Genomic DNA, 22408 nt, shown 5'->3' with positions numbered 1-22408 from the left:
GCCCAAAAGAAGAGGAAATTTCAAAGACAGGAGAGAGAGAGAGAGACAGCGATCAGAAGACAAGCAACACAAAGGTCATTGAGATTCTGAGGAGGATCTTATGACCGCATTTAGAGCATTTTTTGAAACTTTTTACCTCCGTCTTTAAGCACAGCAATCCAACAATCCAAGAAGAGAATCACTCAATTAACCAGAAAATTTATAGCTCAAATCTTATAAGAATACTATAACCTTAACTATAACTACAAGGTCAAGTAATTCCAAGGACTACAAAACAATAACACTAATGTAAAATCAAGAGAAGAAAGATAACAGGTGCTCAATGGATAAAGACCAATGTTTTGACTAGAAATGGGAGAAAATAATTAGTAAAAACAGTCAAATATTGTAAATCATATAATCTAAATAGCTAACAAGTGATTAAAAGTCAGAACATTAGAAGTTTTAATATAAAATATGAGGCGGGGAACTCATCTGTTACTCAGATCATGGTTCTTGCACGGAGGCAGCAAATGAGATCAGAGATAGCTAAAGGGACAAAGAAATCACAGTTAGGAAAATTTCTTAGAGGGGCTTAAGACTGGGGCACTCTCTCTGTGGACAGTATCTGACCAGTGGCTCAAGAAGCCATACACTGGATCTAATGGAAGGAATGAACAGAATCTTACTTTTGCATTCATTAGGTTCACACAGAAAAAAACAACCTTCAAATAATCAATACCCAAAACAATTCACAGTGTTTATCCTGAAGCAAGATTTCAGGAATGTGTTTGGCAATTACTAAATCCAGAATGCTTCTCTGGTCTATCCTGATGATCCATTCTGACTACAGCAGAACAGGCAACAGCAAAGGCAAAACACCATGGTACTCACATAAAATGGCATCCCTAGTACAGATAAAAGAAGAGGAATAAAAAACCCATTTTGGCAGGGAAAAAATTGGAAAGGTCTAGCCTGAAACTGAAGACATAAATGATTTTGACATGGAAAAGAGAATAGCTAAACCTACAATCAAACTGGAATGCTAACCATCACTATAAATAGTCTAGAGGCTGTCCTGTCTTTCAGATGCGAGATCTTCAGAGGCAAATGAGATCTACTGAAGCAGCAGCAGCACACTGTGTTATGGAAAATGCAGGAAGAGATAAGTGTCTGGGAAAGTCTTAAAACTGACAAGCTGAGTACTGCCTCTGACAGCAAGTCCTTATCTACTGAAGTGGAGGGAATGGTTTATGCAAGATCAAAGTACCACCTAAAGTTGAATAAAAATCAAAAATTACAGCATTTTTCAGAAAAAAAATGGGTAATAATGAAAAAGCAAAAACTGAAGACAATTAAAAGACTGTCCCAAAATAATGCAAAGCATTTTTTGAGAAGTTGACAAATTTCTTAGAACTTCCTTCTTCAGAAATATGCAAATAAAAAAAAAAAAATCAAACAAATTGCAGAAATCAAAACAGAAAGACCTGATACAGAGTAAGGGTGTAGACTGGTATACTCTTAATACTCCAGAGAGTATTTTTTTTGAGCACTAGTAGAAAATTGGGGCCTTACCAGTCCATATTATGTCTATAATAATCTAAATTAATTCCTCTAACAACATGTACATAGCTTGCTTACAAAGAGGATTAAACATCTAAAGCATCACTTCTAATAGTTTATTTACTCAGCAGATGAAAAATATTAGACACATTAAGTGCGGGGGGGGGGGCAACAGCTTGAGTGATTTTTTTTTTTAAATGTTCTGTGGGCTGGGTGGCAGAAACAGGTTCAAAGGAGAATACTAGGCTTACGGCTCAAGAGCCTGTACAAGCCTATGTAGCCAATATAACCGGATTTACCTGACATATTTCCCCTAGGGGCAGGAGGAAGGCATGAGTTTGTGTCTATGTCTTGGGTATATGTATCTGTGTGCATATATATATATATATATATATATATATATATATATATATATATATTTTTTTTTTCCCCAGATTTTACAGATCGCCACTATTCATAAGAATCTGAGAGTACAAAATGGAATTTACTGACTACATCCCCGATGCAGAGTAATTTTAGTAACACAGTAGGAAAAGGAGGTCAGTGGTTAACAAGAAATTAGTGCCTACCCCATTAGAGAGGATAATGGGCAGACTAGGTGTGCTAAGCAGTTCTTACTTCTCAGTAGGTTTAGTGTTACTTAGCTGAACCTTGGGCAGATATTGCTAACGTGACTGATCAGAAAGGCCTTACTTTAAAAATGACCTTTAATATCTGAAACCTTTAAAGTTTCTTGAAGGCTGCAAACAAAAAGGAAGCAACTGTGAAAGACTGGTTACACTATACAATAATAAAGACAGATTAAGAGAAAAAATATTTACCTGTGGAATCTTTCTGCCTGATGGGTATTTATCCCATGACATGCCAGGTTAAAGGTTCACAAATATAATCAACATTTTTACACAACTGCTTTAATACAGTTCCAAGAACCCAATATTCATAATGATTATGCAGAAATGATGTAATTGTTGTGGAAGGTACACAAACAATTTAGTCAAATGCAACATGTACAGAAATCTTTTTTAATTTCTTTTATTTTTTCACACATTTAAAAAAATGCACCACACTATACAAATGGTCTTCCTGACATAGAGTACACATTTTCTCTGTCAATTCATTTCATTATATGCTTTCTGAAAGTGCTGCCAGCATTGCATCCATAAATTAATTTTCTTTGTTGTTTTATTCTGATACTTGTGGAGGCAACAGTTCTACCATTTAGGCAGTGTGCTGTTTTAAAACGCAGATAGGCAGTAGCATGCAACCCCCAGGGCTTGATTTCATTCATAGATTTCTCTTTTTAGATTAGAATAAGACTCTGTCTATATATATACATGGCAAAATTCGTCAATCCTGAGCAGCAATTCTAACGTGAATTAAAAAAAAAACATCTGATGGAGACCCGAACTCATACTTAGAAGTCCTGAAGGCAACAGACCGACTGGTATGGCATTCAATAAATTTGTATCTTCTTACAGTTAAACCTTTCTGTCTCAGTGGCAAATCATATCTTCTCGTAATTAATCCTTTCTGTCTGAGTGGCTTAGGGATTCAGTTCATCACTTTGAAGTGTCAGTTATTAAGCCAAGTAGCTGTAAGTATCTTTTTCTCCGTCCACGCGCTCTAGGTATTCCTTCTCTATCAATATGTCAATGCATTTCTGAAAGAAAGAAACAAACAATTACGAATGTTCCCTACTAAACAAGTATTAATAAAGTATTGCTAATTCTGCCTTTTAACATACCTGCAAACAAAATCTAAGTGATGACACGGGGAAACTACACCTAAGGAACTTGCCTTGACAGTGAATCTTTGAGGATGCAGTAATTAAGTCTTGTGTTGACAGCCAATAGAACTGGTTGTCCATAGCTTCTCCTCAGAACATGGATCTCCCAAGTCAGCCTACAAAGGCATTAGGTTGTTGTGATGGTTCACAATTTTCCCCTCACTTCTTGCCTGATGGATGAGACTGACAAACTACTTAAGAGATTTCAGTGAAAAGCACACCCCTGCTGAACCTAGGACCATTATGAAGAACAATCCCTTTTGCTATCTCTCTAGCATAAGCCATCGCAGTCATTACGGCTACATCTTATTCAAAAAGTTCTGCTAAGTGTAATACCATTTTTCCGTCCATACTGTGACTTTAACCGTTTCTGGTACTAAATGCAGTAACATATTTTTGCAACTGTAAATATGTATATATTTATAGCATATCATTGTATCTGTAAATGTGTGTTATTCATTTCTTATGTGAACCTATTTACCCAGGCTGTGCCTGCAAATGGTCCATTGAGATCAGTGCACTACTTCAGTAAACAAATGTGTACAGCTATCCAGTACACTCACGAAATCAGTAGATTCTTAAATCAGCATCCAAAACACCAGTAAATGAAAGAAAATAAAAAAAACACAAAATCACCAGCACTTCACCACTCACCAGTACGTCTTCTTTATTCAAATAGCGATGTGGTACCTCGGCCTTTTGCCTTCATGGATCACAATACATTCACATTTTAGCAAATATATACACACACACACTAACACAGCCAACTAGCATTAATTAGTTAATTCCTATTAGACATTTAAAGTGATATTACTTTAACATATAATACATCCACCATTTCATCAGTATTTAACTACAAAATATATAAATATAAATAAATCAATACAAATATAAATATAAATTTAAATATATGGAATATTGAACACAATAATCATTAGTTATTAAATACCCAATTCATGATTCAGACCAAGGGGCTTTAAGGTCTTAAACTTCAATACTTTTTTGGATTTCCATTTGAAAGCACATTTAAAGATGGTTGTAGCACATATTTCCAACACTCAGGATCTGTTAAGTGAACTGTCTCAGATTAGATGGCAAAATGACTATTATTGGGTTACTCACAATGCAACTGGTCAATGACCAGCAAAACAGAAAAAACAAGAAACTCCACCGAAACTATGAAGCCAATAACAGTTTAATGCTCACAGTCCACAAGTTCTCACATAAAAAATTCCATAGATCCACAAACAACTAAGCGCTTTCGCCAAGGTTAAAAACCATAGGCATCTTCAGAGTTGTTCGTTTACAATGCATTCTCCCCTTTTGTACAATTTCCTGTTCATCAATTAACCAATCACTTAAAACAATTGATATTCACTTAAAACACAATAAATTGATTAACTACCTAATCTACCAAAAAGACTTATCAAATAATAAACCATACCCCCCAGTAAAAACATCCCAAAACATACATAAAACTTCATTTTTTCATTTATGCACATAAAATATATTTTCACTAGAACATTCATATACAATGATGTAAAAATTGATGTTTAATATAAATTAATTATATTCTCATTACTTGATAATACTAAGAATGTGCTAACAAACCATATAAATAAAAATACAATAATATATGTGTATATATGAAAAGTAAAAAAGGCACTTATACAATTCTTGTCAACATAACTAAACAATTCTACTCTGTTTTATTTTTAAAAATGGCTTTATGGAAATAAAGTCATTGAGTCCTGGCGGACTCGTTGCATTAGTCCGTATCTGCCACAGGGACTCATGTGCCTCTAAAATAGACTCCCAATCTCCACCCCACTTATTGTCAGTGATTTTATCTATGACAAAGAATAAAAACTTACTAAAATTCATACATTGTCTAGAGTGAAAAAATAAGGCATTGTGTGGATCCTTATTTTTAATAGCTCTCAAATGCTCACCAATCCTGTCCCTTAATCTACGGGTGGTCTTCCCGATATAAAAACCAGGACAGGAGAGGCAAGTGGCCACATAGACCACTCTCTTGGAATTGCAATTGCTTTTTCCTGGACACTTCACCGAAACCCCAAACCCACCAATGTCCACATAGGGTCCATTGTTAACATACCTACAATTCTCACACTTGGACATGTACGAGCCTTTACTAAAGACCATGTGGTGTGCCTCCAATATATTTTTAATATTGCTACCTCTACTGTGAATTATTTTTGGCTTGGTACCTATAACTGAAAACATATTCTTATCAAAAATAATATCCCACCCTTTATTAATAATTCCCATAACTTCAGATGTTCTATTACTAAATTGTAAAACCATGCCCGTGGTTCTAGACTCCGTCCCATTGGATTTATCTACTTGTACATAGCTTTCCATAGCCAATATTGGTTGAAAACTATTCCATCTTTTCCTTTCAACCTCCTTTTTAACTTTTGTTAACATTTTGAGGGGGTACCCTCTCTCTAAAAACATTCCAATTAAAGTATACATTTCTTCTTTAAATTTACCTTCCTCACTGGTCAACCTTGAAATTCTCACCATCTGTCCTTTCACCACACTACGTTTTTGAAATAGGGGATGGTCACTAGTGAAAAACAACAAACTATTGGAATATGATTCTTTCCTATAGATGGAACTTTGCAAAATGCCATTTTCCACACTGAACCTAATGTCCAGATAGTTAATAAATTTCAACTCCCACTTATACGTAAATTTCAAAAACCTAGTCGTCCCATTCAAAAATTCAATAAATTCAATAACTTCCTCAGCCTTCCCCCTTCCATAAAATCAGGATGTCATCTAAAAATCTATTGTAACTCACAATTTTTTGAGCAAATTTTGAAGTTAATACATGTCTATTTTCCCAATTAAATAAAACCAAATTTGCAAAAATGGGGGCACATTTTGCCCCCATAGCTACACCCGATATCTGATGGTATATTTCATCTTCAAATACCATAAAATTGTTTTTGAGAATGATATCCATAAATTGTACTATTATTTCAATTTCCCCTGTGTCCACATCCGACAATTGGTGAATACTACTCTTGAACATCTCTATACCAATTGAATGAGGAACGACTGAAAATAGATTAACCACATCAATACTTAAAAAGCTAATAGAATCATCCATTGAATTGCGAAATTTAGATAGCCTTTCAAGGCAATGCCATGAATCTTGAATAATATGTGGAACCCCCTTAACTAAACCATACTGTGAGAGGGAAATCAGAAATTTAAATAAGGTGAAACGTGTTACTGATAGTAATTTGACTGAAAATGAAAAAGAAATTTTGAGTAGATTGGCCACTGATAAACAGCTCCGCATTATGACACCAGATAAAGGGGGAGGGGTAGTGATAATGCGAAGCTTGGATTATAATGTGGAGATGAAAAAAGTTTTGAATGATAACTCCACCTACTTACAGGTTTCTAGAAATGAGGTCAATTTAGCCTATAGATGGGTGGATATTATTCTTGAGGATGAGTTTTTGAAGGGAAGAATTAATGTGAAGGATAAGGAATTTTTAACAGTCTCTAAGCCTGTAATCCCAAAGTTATTTGGGATACCAAAAACAAATAAATCTTTTGTTAACCCTCCATTTCGACCAATAGTTTCTGCAAGGGGCTCAAAAACAGAGCCCCTTGCAGCTTGGGTTGAAAGGAAGGTGGGGGTTTAGTTAAGGAGGTTCCACATATTATTCGAGATTCATGGCATTGCCTTGAAAGGCTATCTAAATTTCGCAATTCAATGGATGATTCTATTAGCTTTTTAAGTATTGATGTGGTTAATCTATTTTCAGTCATTCCTCATTCAATTGGTATAGAGATGTTCAAGAGTAGTATTCACCAATTGTCGGATATGGACACAGGGGAAATTGAAATAATAGTACAATTTATGGATATCATTCTCAAAAACAATTTTATGGTATTTGAAGATGAAATATACCATCAGATATCGGGTGTAGCTATGGGGTCAAAATGTGCCCCCATTTTTGCAAATTTGGTTTTATTTAATTGGGAAAATAGACATGTATTAACTTCAAAATTTGCTCAAAAAATTGTGAGTTACAATAGATTTTTAGATGACATCCTGATTTTATGGAAGGGGAAGGCTGAGGAAGTTATTGAATTTATTGAATTTTTGAATGGGACAACTAGGTTTTTGAAATTTACGTATAAGTGGGAGTTGAAATTTATTAACTATCTGGACATTAGGTTCAGTGTGGAAAATGGCATTTTGCAAAGTTCCATCTATAGGAAAGAATCATATTCCAATAGTTTGTTGTTTTTCACTAGTGACCATCCCCTATTTCAAAAACGTAGTGTGGTGAAAGGACATATGGTGAGAATTTCAAGGTTGACCAGTGAGGAAGGTAAATTTAAAGAAGAAATGTATACTTTAATTGGAATGTTTTTAGAGAGAGGGTACCCCCTCAAATGTTAACAAAAGTTAAAAAGGAGGTTGAAAGGAAAAGATGGAATAGTTTTCAACCAATATTGGCTATGGAAAGCTATGTACAAGTAGATAAATCCAATGGGACGGAGTCTAGAACCACAGGCGTGGTTTTACAATTTAGTAATAGAACATCTGAAGTTATGGGAATTATTAATAAATGATGGGATATTATTTTTGATAAGAATATGTTTTCAGTTATGGGTACCAAGCCAAAAATAATTCACAGTAGAGGTAGCAATATTAAAAATATATTGGAGGCACACCACATGGTCTTTAGTAAAGGCTCGTACATGTCCAAGTGTGAGAATTGTAGGTATTGTAGGTATATTAACAATGGACCCTATGTGGACATTGGTGGGTTTGGGGTTTCGGTGAAGTGTCCAGGAAAAAGCAATTGCAATTCCAAGAGAGTGGTCTATGTGGCCCCTTGCCTATCCTGTCCTGGTTTTTATTTCGGGAAGACCACCCATAGATTAAGGGACAGGATTGGTGACCATTTGAGAGCTATTAAAAATAAGGATCCACACAATGCCTTATTTTTGCACTCTAGACAATGTATGAATTTTAGTAAGTTTTTATACTTTGTCATAGAAAAAAAATCACTGACAATAAGTGGGGTGGAGATTGGGAGTCTATTTTAGAGGCACATGAGTCCCTGAGGCAGATTTGGACTAATGCAACGAGTCCGCCAGGACTCAACGACTTTATTTCCATAAAGCCATTTTTAAAAATAAAACAGGGTAGAATTTAGTTATGTTGACAAGAAGTGCCTTTTTTACTTTTCATATATACACATATATTATTGTATTTTTATTTATATGGTTTGTTAGCACATTCTTAGTATTATCAAGTAATGAGAATATAATTAATTTATATTAAACGTCAATTTTTACATCATTGTATATGAATGTTCTAGTGAAAATATATTTTATGTGCATAAATGAAAAAATGAAGTTTTATGTATGTTTTGGGATGTTTTTACTGGGGGGTATGGTTTATTATTTGATAAGTCTTTTTGGTAGATTAGGTAGTTGATAATAATCAATTTATAGTGTTTTAAGTGAATATCAATTGTTTTAAGTGATTGGTTAATTGATGAACAGGAAATTGTACAAAAGGGGAGAATGCATTGTAAACGAACAACTCTGAAGATGCCTATGGTTTTTAACCTTGGCGAAAGCGCTTAGTTGTTCGTGGATCTATGGAATTTTTTATGTGAGAACTTGTGGACTGTGAGCATTAAACCGTTATTGGCTTCATAGTTTCGGTGGAGTTTCTTATTATTGGGTTACTATTGATGTAAAATCCCTTTATACGAATATTAGTCTCAGATGGGGTTTGGAATCTATTATGGAAATGATGGGTGATGGACCCAGAACCACCTTTTTGATTAATTTACTTGAATTTTGTTTAACTCATAATTATTTTTCTTTTAATAATGAGTTTTTTTCTGCAGTTAAAAGGTACGGCTATGGGGGCTGCTTTTGCGCCCTCATATGCTATTATATACATGGGATTTTTTGAGAAGAAATTTATCCTACCCTGTTTTTTTAAGAACAATGTCATACTGTATAAGCATTTTATAGACTATCTTATTTTCATTTGTAAGGGTGATGTCAATGACTTTTTGGGTTTCTTTGAGACCCTTGATAATAATGAACATGGTTTAACCTTTTCTTATGAATTAAACAGGGAATCTATTAATTTCTTGGATGTAACCCTATATAATGTTGGAGAATTTATTGGCTTTAGGCCATTTAGAAAATCAACTTCAGTGAATATGTTTTTACATGCTACCAGTATGCACCCTGGACACTTATTAAATTCACTACCATTTGGTGAATTTAAAAGAATGTATGATCACACTAGTGATGGGAATGAAAGGGTTAATGAGCTGGATAAGGTTTTGTTAAGGTTAAGCGAAAGAGGCTATGATGAAACTCACCTTTTGAGATGTAAATATAAAGTACTGGGGGACCTTTATGATGGTCCACATGAACTATCCTATGCATCAAATATGAATAAGAATTTTGAAGATAAAATGTATGACATAAGGGATACTGATGATGAAAAAAAGCTTTTTTATGTTACAAGATTTTCTCCCTTTTCAAAGGAATTAACTAAAATAGTGAGGAAATATTGGCACATTGTTAGTGAGGATGAAAATATTGGCCATTTGTTCCCGAAACACATTACCTTCTCTTTCAAGAAGGAATTGTTAAATCATAATTTTGTGAAAGGGAATAATATTAATTATTTACCTTCTGGCACTTTTCCATGTGGACATTGTAGTATATGTGACAGGGTTAAGAATCTGAATGTTATTAATGGTATAACATTTGTCCCTAGATTATACTTTAACTGCAGATCGATAAGGGTGGTATATATTCTGGGTTGTTCTTGTGCTAATATGTGGTATATAGGACAGACTAAACATATGGTTAGAACTCGGGTTCTAGAACACTTAAAAAGATATTAGAAACCATAGTGAATTTAGCCCTGTTGCCCAACACTTCCTTGCAAAACATGGTGGTTCCCCTAGTAGTTTAAAATTTTGTGTATTAGGTAAGCCGTTTTCAAAGAGAGGGGGGACCATGTAAGTAAACTGCTTGAGTTAGAAACTAGAATAATCTTGAAGTTTAAGACCTTAAAGCCCCTTGGTCTGAATCATGAATTGGGTATTTAATAACTAATGATTATTGTGTTGTTCAATATTCCATACATTTAAATTTATATTTATATTTGTATTGATTTATTTATATTTATATATTTTGTAGTTAAATACTGATGAAATGGTGGATGTATTACATGTGAAAGTAATACCACTTTAAATGTCTAATAGGAATTAACTAATTAATGCTAGTTGGCTGTGTTAATTAGTGTGTGTGTATATATATTTGCTAAAATGTGAATGTATTGTGATCCATGAAGGCGAAAGGCCGAGGTACCAGATCGCTATTTGAATAAAGAAGAAATACTGGTGAAGTGCTGGTGATTTTGGTTTTTTATCTTAAATTAGCATGTCTGCTACTGTACTATCACCTTCTTTCTAATGGATGAATGACCTGCCAATCATACTTCATTTTGTAATATTCAAAAGTAACCAGCCCTCTGCTAGAATGCATATCCCAAGCATTCTTTGCCAGAATGATGGTTATTCAAACTGGTTTGCACCATGACAGAGGGAAGCAGCCCTAACTGAAACCCAGACAACCCAGGATCAACTACCACCACAGGTGCTGAAAAATTTAGCCAAGGAAGGTGGGAGCAACTGGTTGATGCTGACTTGCAGGTCTACTGAAAGTGGAGAGGAGGTGAGATGAAAGAAGGTTCATCCTACTGTACTGCTGGCACCTTTTGTGAATGATCTGTACAGTATGCAACACTAGAGGCTGCGGATGTGTGCTTAGCTTTACTAAGCAATTCTTATTATAGAAGCATTTATGTGCATCAGGGAGGGAACATAAGGCTGCACAGGTCAACAGACAGGGAAAGGTACAGGATATATGGAGAAAAAAGGAGTTGCTGTGAATGATGGCTGGCGGTAGACTCTCAACACCAAACTTAGATAACAAGGGATTACATCACAAGGTATTCCTTGCTGGAGGCAGAAAGTTCTCTCCCCCATATGGGATGATGCTTACAGACTGATCACTGCTTTTACTAATTGACAGCACAACCTGTGAAAGATGAAAATACTTAAAGGCAAACCTCTTAACACATTACCCTACATTCAATAAGCATCATGAATACACACCACCACACTGGTCACAACACACCACTAAGCCCATACTTTACTCTGAGGCTGTAAAGAAAAATTTGCCAAAGTTTCCTAGAACACACACTAAAAAAGATGTTATGTACTCACCATAACATTCCATGTGAGTTGTTCCATCTCGTCTTCATTCTTCACTGATGGGTTCTGAGCCGAACCTTGGCTCCGACACGGCCGTTTAGCAAAGCTCAAAGATTACCAGTAGCTCACGACCAAGTCCCTTATCCCATGATGCATTGCTGGAATTACCTCAGATCTTGTTTGCTGCATGCACCATATTCCTAGTAAGAGGACTAATCTCCCCAGACAGGAAGAAACATTGAATAACCAGGATGAAGTCAGTCTCCAGGTCAACCGTCAGCCAGGTGGGGGAAGGAGGGAGGGACGTGAGAATGAAGGCGAGATGGAACAACTCACATGGAACGTTATGGTGAGTACATAACTTCTTTATGTGAAGTTGCTCAATCTCGCCATTCATTCTTCACTGATGGGTAGCGTCCCTAGCACCCTAAATCCTGGGTGGCTCACGGGAGTAAATTTTTCAGGACCGTAGAACCAAAGGAAGTCCTGTCCCTGGAGGCCTTGTCCACTTTGTAATGAGTGATAAAAGTGTGAGGCTTAGACCAAGTGGCTGCAGCACAGATATTGTCAAGAGGTAACTTGGCTTGAAAGGCCGAAGTAGTAGAGACTTGCTCTGGTTGAATGCGCCTTCACTTTATGAAACAAAGGCCTATTAGCAGATGAGTAAGTGTAGGTGATACAATCTGAAAGCCACTTAGAAAGGGTTGTTTTAGCCACTGGTCTACCTTTTCTGGCTACAGAGAATGAAACAAAAAGCTGGTCTGACTTTCTGAAGTCTTTTGTTCTGTCCAGATAATATCTAAGCTGTCTGTAGAAAATCCCACAAAAAGTCTAGAGCAACGCTGGAAACCAAGAGATCAGTGCCGCAGCAAACTAGATCTGGGGTAATTCCAGCAATGCATCATGGAATAAGGGGCCTGGTCTCCAGCTACTGGTAATCATTGAGCTTTGCTAAACGGCCGTGTCAGAGCCGAGGATCGGCTCCGAACCCATCAGTGAAAAATGAACGGCGAGATGGAATAACTTCACATTGTTAGCTTTCAGTACACCAGATGTGGGACAGATCTTTCATTCCTGCAAACTGCAACTCTGCATGAAGCATCCATGAGTCACCAGGAAACCAGGCTAAGCTTGCAAGACTCACCAAGTCTGCTGCCACAAAGTGCTGCAACTGAAAATATTTAGTCATACCTGACTCAGGAGACAGGTATACATACTCCATACCTGTAAGACTCAACAAGAAGCAGGGTGACTATAAGCTGATTTTGCCAGTGCTAGGATATGTTATGTCACAAGGCCCCTTTACCAGAAAAGTATGACTATGACCTAGTGGTAGCCCAAGTGGGAGTGAATGACCCGAGTTATTCCACACAGTACGACATACAGAGAGACAAAATGGAACTTATTGTACAAGTGTTATAAGCAAGAAAGGCACTGGTCTTAAGCAGCATCTTGCTTTCACCATCAACAATGTCTAGGTACCAAGATAACTGGCTTTATCAACTAACTAGTTGGTGTCATTTTAACAGGAGCTATTATGTGTCGGCCTGGGATGAGATGGTAGATAAGATGTCTTATTTTTCCAGTGATAGTTTATAACTCTCATACCAGGGCTTCTGCACATCAGTTAAAGCCTTTGCTGCCCCTACAATACCTTTCTCAGGCAGTCTCTCCATACTGCACATTTCTGTATAGCAAACTCAAAGGCAAATGAGGACAGCATTGCTGTGGTGCTACTCGATGCAAGGAGTCAAAACAGAGAAATGCCAGAAAGTGAGGCTTTCTTGAAACTCGAAAACATTCATATCTGTGTAGCTGCTAAGAAAAGGTTGTAATGGAATCACCGCACTCCCTCTAAACCCAGGCTGAGCACCTAGCATGCCTTCAAGGTCCTGAGGTAACTGTGGGCCAGTGTCTGTATTTTGTATAAACACCATCAACTCGTGTCAAATTACTCAACTCTTACGTGGAGCTCCTGGACATCCAAATTACCCTTAACAAATCCAACTATTCTTTCACTGTTAGTTACAGATCCCCATATTACTGTTCTCCAAAGATCATGGAAATTACCCTATCATTGAGGGGTTAAAATATCAAATCAAATATCTTCTTGTTAGGGGTCTTAAATTACCCAAGCACTGACTGGCACATTTACACCTCTAGAAATGAATATGTTCAATGTTTCCTACACTTTGTTAACATTAAAGCACTGGAGCAAATTGTAAAACTAATTACTAGAGGCTCTGATATCCCTGACCTGATCTTTAACAGCCGAGCCCCTGACTGTACCCCACTACTCATCTCCTCATCCCTGGTTAAATCTTTTTTTTTCCCCATAATAAATTTTTATTGATATATATTTTCCATATACAATAAAAAATCACACACATAGTTCACTACTACTACTATCAAAACTATATACAATATCTACACGAAATGCTTCCATATGAAAATCGTCATTATTCCAAAAAAAGAAAACACCAGGGAAAAAAAAGACAAAACATTCGTAGAAATAATTTGCGTCAATACATATCATACACAGTTCCAATACACTATTTCCTCCACATATATATCCAAACTTTAATGTATTCCTAATAACAGTATTATGCTAATATAATATTAAAAACCTTTTCCCATATTTTCAGGTTATTAATATTTTTGTTACTTTGTTTCAGGAGTAATTTATGTGCTAATATAGGCTTTATAGCCACAAGCTTAAAATTATCCCATGATGTCTTATCTGATTCTAACCAATTTGTAGCTATATACAGCTTCATCAGCAAAAAAATATTTATACATATTATAGTTTGTGATCTAGAGAGCTCTCTTGGAGGAATATGTAGAATCATAAATTCCCATGATAACGTTGAACTTTGATAACCCATCTTTTGTAGTTGTGTTCTAAGAGAGTTCCAAAGTTTATATATACACTTGCAGCTCCAGAACATATGAAGATCATCAGCTGTTTGATTTGTGCAATATGGACAAGTTGGAGAATTCCTAGGATTGAATTTATGTAAACTAAGACGTGTATAATATGCATTATTCCAGATCATCAACTGCGTATACATCAACTTTTGAAAAGAGACCAATTTTATTGTTAAATCAATTGCTTTTAATACCCGATTATCTGCTACTGTCATTTTGTTTACCCAATACCCTGACAACAGAATTTTATCCTGGAATTTCAAGTCTTTAATTAATTTATTTGTTCTTGTTATAAATTTGACCTCCTGTTGGAGAGCCTGCCACAATTCAGAGCATTTATCCACAATTCCGGCTACAGGTTTAAAGTTTTCAAAATGACTCGGAGCAAGTTCTCTGATTTGTCTCATTATAACAATATAACTCTTAGGTAGGTTCAATTCCTGCCTAATTTTGTGAAGCCGATAAATTAGATTTATTAAAAACATCAATCAGAGTCAAATTAACTATTAATGGGAATTTACTAAGATCAATCAACTGATTATTTAGTTTAAAATTGGGATTCCTATGGAAAGGTTGAAAAACCATCATATATTGCAACAAATCTACTGATTGGAATAAGTTTTGCAAAGATAACACATATGTTTTTATGTGGTCCATAATCCCATACTTTATCAAACTATTTTTACCCAAAAAGGGTAATGCTTTAGGATTTATATTCCGATCTAAAATATGCTTGTAATTCAAGACCACCCAAGTTGGTATCCATTTTGTACTAGTTACATCATAATTAGCAATTCTTAAAATCCTATTGGCGTTCACAATTAGATAGTATACTTCAAAATTCGGTAACTTAAGTCCTCCTCTACTCTTTGGGGTCATTAATTTCTCATACGATATTCTAGTTTTCTTTGGCTCCCAAATAAATTTAGCTAGATCTTTATGAATTTGTTTAAAAACTGTCTTTGAAATTGATACTTGAGCAGACCTAAAGATATACAATATTCGTGGTAATATATTCATTTTCACTATTGATACTTTTGCCAATACCGGCAGTCTTAAATTCCTTTATCTGCCACAATCAGCTACTATTTGTTCCCATATTCGTTTAATATTATTACTATAAAAATCCTTATTACCCGTAGAGAAGCTAATACCCAAATATTTGATATTTTTTTACATGTTAGCTTCCCCACCAGGGACATTAATGAAAAAGGTTTAGGGGTTCTTAACGGGAAAATACTAGTTTTCTCCAAATTAATTTTGTAATTAGAGACTTCTGAAAATTCGTTTATAACATTTAATATCTTGTCACTGTCAGAAATTGGGGTTGTACAATAAATAATGAGATCATCAGCAAATGCCGACATTAATAATTTATTTCTATAAATTATTGGTGCATTATGATACAAATTTTGCTTAATATATAAAAATAGAGGTTCCAGATAAAGGTTAAACAATAAGGGGGACAAGAGGCAACCCTGACGTGTACCATTTTTAATCTGTATTCTTTTAGAATAACTCCTATTAATATATAGCGTAGTATACGGATTATTATATAATATTTGTAGTATCTGAACAAATTCCTGGGGCATGTTGAAATAAGGTAACACATCAAACAAAAAGTTTATATCCACTCTATCAAATGCTTTCTGAGCATCTATTATAAGGGCATAAATATTAGAGTTGTTTTGTTTAGCATACATCATCATATTATGCAGTGTAAGTGTGTTATCACTAGTTTGTCTAGTTGCCATAAATCCAGCCTGTTCCTTAGAAATTAGATGTATCATAATCTTTTTTAACCTACATGCTATAATAGAAGTTAGAATTTTCATATCCACATTTATTAATGCTATTGGCCTGTAATTGTCCGGGTTTTGGGGATCTGAATTAGCTTTATGTATAAAGATTGCTTTTGACGCATTAAGGTGAGGATCACTAATTTTATTTCTGATTATATAGTTAAATACATGAGACAATACTTTACCAAAACTATCGGCAAACTCTTTATAAAATTCAACTGTCAGACCATCAGGACCTGGTGACTTATGTGCTTTCATATGTTGAATTGCATATACTATTTCTTCTTCAGATATAGGTTTAATCAGATCACTTTGCAGACTCTCTTCTAATTTTGGAAAGTTAATTTCTTGCAAAAATCTTTTATTCTGTTTATGTATAGACCTATCAATTTGACCCTCATATACCTTGGTATAGATTTTTTCAAAAATATCAATAATATCCTCAGTTTTAGAATACACTGTGTCATTACATTGTATTTCCGAAATATGTACAGTTGTTTTCGACTGATTTATAATCCTTGCCAATGCTTTTGACGGTATTTGAACATTATTGGCATATTTCACTAAACACCTATGCTCCTGAAGTGTTAATCTACTATTATGCAGCAAGAAGAGATCCCTTTGACATTTCAACATTTCCTTCTCTGTTTGAGCATTAAAGTTCTGAATCAGTTCTTTATCAAGTAGCTTCACTTTTGTTTCTAGTTTTTGAATATCATTGTTTTGCATTTTCTTATAATATGAGGCTTTTTGCAAAAGAAATCTTCTAATTTGAGATTTAACTGTTGCCCATTCAATATCAGGAGTATGTTTCTGAAGCTTCATCCTATCTATTAAGTCTTTCAGATATTTTACAATTCCATCTATTATATCCTTTTTATTTAAAAGATTTTGATTAAGTGACCAATTGTAACCTCTATGCATTCTTGCATCTTTTAAATATTTAGAAAAACTTAACGAAATTTTTGAGTGATCTGATAGATAACGAGTATGTATAACCACTACTGGTTCCAAATTCATTAATGCTTTGGATATCAAGAAAAAATCTATTCTAGACCACATTTTGTGGCATGGTGAATAGAAGGTATACTTATTTGCATTATTAATATTATGTGAATATCCCTGGTTAAATCTAACTACAAATCAGGTACCTTCTTGCCAGGCTTAATGGTACTACCCCACCACCAAATGAAACCATATTTAGGGACTTCTCTGGGGCAAACTTATTTTAGCTTGTAGATGTCCTAAGCAAAATTCCCTGCAAATGGCCAAATGAGAAGGCTGCCACATTCACCTCAAAATTTTCACTAGCATCTAAATATGTGCATTGAAAAGTCTGCATCCATCTGCCCTAAACATAATGGCAAATTCAGAAACTAAGTTCTCTGATGGAACTCCCATATTAATAATCTGAGGCTGGTATAATGGTTAAGGTATTTACCTTCCAAAACTTTACCTTACAAGGTGCAGGGTTTGATTCTCACATGGAGTAATTGGCTAAACTTAAAATGGCCCACAAGGGCAGTTAGCCTAGTACTAATCTTTGAGCCTATAACAGGAGGAGGAAAAGAAAATGTGGTAAGAAATCCTCATCCCACTACCTCAGCACCATAGTGAAACTTACCAGCAAGAAACTTAAGAGCATTACTAGAAAATGTACAGTGGAATACGAACTTAAGTCACTACAGATACCAAAGGAAACTACAAAACCTTAATTATGTCAGGAAATTAAAGGATACTATTTAACAATGCACAAAGCTCATCTATAATAATATCACACATTCCAATTCCAAGGATATAGGAAATAGTAAACAAATTTAAGTGTTAACTTTACTCCACCTACCCATATTGCTGCTCCCACTATCAGCACCAGGTTTTAATGCCGTACAAATTTATGCTCTGTGTGACAGCAAAAAAACTGTTTTTTCTGCCTAGAAGAAGCACCAGGTGCTAATGTCCTATCCCTTCACATTCTACATGAGACCAAAAACAGGTAGCAATAAAAAAAGTCTATTCTCGAATCTGGCTTTCCCTTCCTTCTCTCCTAGGGAGGTGTAACGGGTCAATAATGCCCTCACACTCATTCGAGTGCGCCAGGTCCTAAAGTTCTGCATCACTGCTCCAGTACTTGCATTTACATGAGAAGCAATAAACTGATGGCGACTGCCCCCTTTGCCTCATCCCAGCTACTATCCCGATCAACAGCTAAAACGATGTAGACCAGATTACATACCAGACTACATTCTCATTGGTACAAAGTATGCACTATCTGTGCCTCTACTTAAACTAATCCAACCATAACCTATGTACAGGGTTTGTGCCTGAAGTGTGGGGAACAGCAACTATTATTCCTCTACACAGACCAAGGTATAGATAAATCAGCTTAACCTGCATTATATGCAAAGTCATGGGAAGTACCATAGCAGAACTCAACTGTGCAGGTATAGGCAACTTAACTACCTAGACCTCACTCTGTTTGGTTTTGTGAAAGGCAGGTCCTATCGCTTCAACCTATTATTTAAAAAGGTTACAGAGGCATTTGACAGTGGTCACACTGTGCACATCTCTTATCTTGACCTGGCCAAACCTCTGACACTATCCTCAGTGCTGGTACTATTGAAAAGTTAGACAAACAATGTAAATCCCTATGTTGTCCACTACACTGCAAAATGGCTATTCAGCAGATCCCACGTTATGGAAGTTGGTGTCACCCCTTCTGAATTTAAGACATGTTTGGCATTTATTTGCAAAGGGTGAAAAGAACTTTTAAATGCATTTTCTTAAAGGTGTATATAGCTATGCCTGTTATAGTCCCGGTGTTCAATTGCCTAGTACAGTTCCTATGTTTCTGTCCATCTAATATGCAACCACCACTATCCAAAGCAATATCCCTGAAGTGTGGCTATCCAAGTTTGTTGACTGCAAGCTGGGCACTGTTATTTGCTCATCCACAGATACTAAACTGCTCTAGAAAAAGCTGTAATAAGTACATACTTTGTGTACTAAAAATGGACTCAAACTAAATGCAAAAAGTGCGGCATAACTTTTGGTAAAAAGCTGTTCCCTTCACATCTGTTACAGGTTGGTACTACTCTTCAAACAGATACAAGTCATAAGAGAGCTGGTTACCTAATGTTGGCAACATTTTGTCATTCGATCATGTCTCCACCTTACTCAGGAAATTCTTCTGTTTGGCCCTGTTAATTTTAAATGGAATATCTTCAAGATCCAAAGAATTCATTCTACCACTGCACTTTCCCTTTATCAGTTAATAGGTATATACTAGGGGCTAACGAACACCAGGGTCTTTATAAGGCTAGCCATGCAATCCAACTCAACCACATCCCTATGTATCATGAGCATTTATTAAGCGGGGGAATGACAGTTAAGAAGTTTCTAGAGGTTACCTGTGGTGGTGGTGGGGCGTAAGTTAGTTAGGGCATTACTCTCTGGCTCAGCCTGTCAGAGACACGAGGTCAGACCCAGTGTAAATTTCTGATTTTCCATCCAGTGGTCAAGGTTGCGCTTAAATATGGTTAGGGATGGACTCTGCTTCACACAGATGGGGAGCCTGTTCCAGAGGATGGAGGTCCTCTGACACACATATCTGGGTTACCAACATGCTTTATTTACGTCGCAAGCAAAATTTAAATCCTTGGACCTAGTGGTTCTGATGCTGTTCATTTTGCAGATAGTACAGTTTTGTACCTACCATAAATGTAGATGTTCGAGGATCCACATTGCTGCAGTCCTAACTATTGGGTAGTCCGCTGTCCAGTCGGCCCGAATACCAAAGTATATGGCTGACGTCGGTCACGGCGCATTAGACTGACGTCAGTACGTCAGGGTACTAATGCGCATGACCGACGTCATATCCTCAGTCTTTTCTTGCCCCAGATGTCAGAAGACCCTAAAAAGACAAGGCCAAAACCAAAACACACCAAACATACCTGCACCAAAAATATATACAATATATACAAAGGTACCAGAATATAATCTCACCTACACAACCACCCCTAAACACAGAGGGGAAGGAGGGAGGGTAAATTGGACTGCAGCAATGTGGATCCTCGAACATCTACATTTATGGTAGGTACAAAACTGTACTATGTTCTTCATTCCACATTGCTGCAGTCCTAACTATTGGGTAGAATCCCAAAGCAGAGGTAAGGGAGGCTGGCAAATCATAAGGAAGCAGGAGCTGATAACATGCCTTGCAAAATAGCTGTGGCAAAACCAGCCATAGACTTAGAGTAGAGAGGAAGGTGGTAATGCTTAGAGAAAGTATGCACTGAACTCCAAGTAGCTGCCTCCAAAATATCCTTAGTTGCCACCCCCCTTAGAAATGCTGTTGAAGTGGCAGTAGCCCTAGTGGAATGAGGCCTAATCCCAGCTGGAATCTCCTTGCCATGATGGGAATAACAAAATGCAATGCAGAACCCAATCCACCTAGAAATAGTTTGTTTTGACACAGGCTTGCCCTGCGAACTCAAAGCAAAAGAAACAAACAACTGCTGAGACTGCCTAAAATCCTTAGTCCTGCTTAAATAATAACGCAATTGCCTGTGTACATCTAAAGTGTGCAAAATCTTTTCCCCTTTATTTTGGGGATCTGCATAGAAAGTAGGCAAATGAATAGTTTGGTTTAAAGCCACACTAGAAATCACCTTAGGCATAAAGGAAGGATTAGTACGTAATGATACCCTATCCTTATGAAAAATCAAAAAAGGCCCAACCGCCATAAGGGCCTGTAACTCAGAAACCCTTCTTGCAGAAGTAATGGCCAACAAAAAAGCAGTCTTCCATGACAAGTATTTCAGTTCAGCAGTAGCCGAGGCTCAAAAGGTTGTAGAGTAAGTTTCTCCAACACAAAATTGAGATCCCAAGCAGGAGTAGGAGCTCTACGTGGGGGTCTTATATTCTTTGCCCCTCTAAGAAATTGCTTGAACAAAGGATGTGAAAACAATGGTGGGTCACAATCATAGTGAGCTGAAATTGCTGCAGCATGAATCTTAATGGAAGAGAAAGACAAACCTTTGTCCAATAACTCAGTAAGATATTGAAGAGCCACACTCAAATTAGGCTCAGAAATCTCCAAATTCTTTGCTGCAGTCCAAAATAAAAATCTCTTCCATTTTTCTGCGTACACTTTCCTTGTACTAGGTCTTCTGGCTTCCATAATCACATTTAAAACTTGTTGAGGAAGTTGAGACCTGCTGTCTTTCAAAACAGAATATGCCAGGCTGTTAGATGAAGAGAGTGAAGCTTGACATTGAGCAGACGACCGTCCTTCTGAGACAACAGATGTGGAATCAAGGGTAAAGGCCATGGAGGCTTCCTTACCAGACTCCTCAGTAATGGGTACCAGTGCTGCCGAGGCCAATCTGGAGCTATCAAAATCATCCTTGGCTTGTCTTGTCTGACCTTTAGAAGCACCTTTGGGAGAAGAGGAAGAGGTGGAAAAGCATACACATGAAGATTTTTCCAACTGAAAGAAAGAGCATCCACTTTCCAAGCTGTGTGATGAAATCCCTTCGTGCAAAACTGTGGCAGCTGGTGGTTTAGTGGAGAAGCGAACAGATCTATGTCTGGAGTTCCCCATGACACTGTCAATTTTTGAAATACATGAAGATCCAGTTTCCACTGTGGGGATCCATGATTTGCCTGCTTAACACATCTGCTAAGGAGTTCTGTGCTCCCGGCAGAAACCTTGCCTGAAGAGTTAGTTGCAAGCTGAGCGCAGTCTCCCATAAAATCATTGCTTGCCTGCACAATGGGTAAGAATGTGTTCCCCCTTGTTTGTTGATGTACCACATGACAGTTGTGTTGTCTGTTAGAATCAACACCTGCCCTGGAAGAAGTAACTCCTTGAAAGCCATTAATGCAAACTGGACTGCTAACATCTCTTTCATGTTGATATGTAGATGCTGTAGTCTGGCAGGCCACTTGTCTTGTATCCATTTTCCATCTAGATGAGCTCCCCAAGCAATGTCTGAGGCATCCGTCGTTAGAATCTGACTCGCCTC

At 36.6% G+C, this 22408-nt stretch overlaps 1 protein-coding gene across 2 annotated transcripts in view; it reads right to left on the bottom strand.

Moving 5' to 3' along the window:
• Window positions 1-2558: 2558 nt before the first annotated feature.
• The window catches only part of CUL1 (cullin 1), a 3347782-nt gene continuing 3327932 nt past the window's right edge, over window positions 2559-22408 (bottom strand). For both annotated transcript variants that reach the window (XM_044064870.1, XM_044064871.1), the window contains exon 22: window positions 2559-3202. In XM_044064870.1, coding sequence (XP_043920805.1) covers window positions 3122-3202 — 81 coding nt within the window. In that variant the 3' untranslated portion in view covers window positions 2559-3121. The remainder of the gene's footprint in view (window positions 3203-22408) is intronic.

Source organism: Protopterus annectens, chromosome 3.part0 (genome assembly GCF_019279795.1).
Source record: "Protopterus annectens isolate FY-2018-M chromosome 3.part0, PAN1.0, whole genome shotgun sequence".
Taxonomy (NCBI): Eukaryota; Metazoa; Chordata; order Ceratodontiformes; family Protopteridae; genus Protopterus; species Protopterus annectens.
The sequence above is the reverse complement of the archived record's forward strand: the minus strand, read 5'-3'. Positions and strand labels throughout refer to the sequence as shown.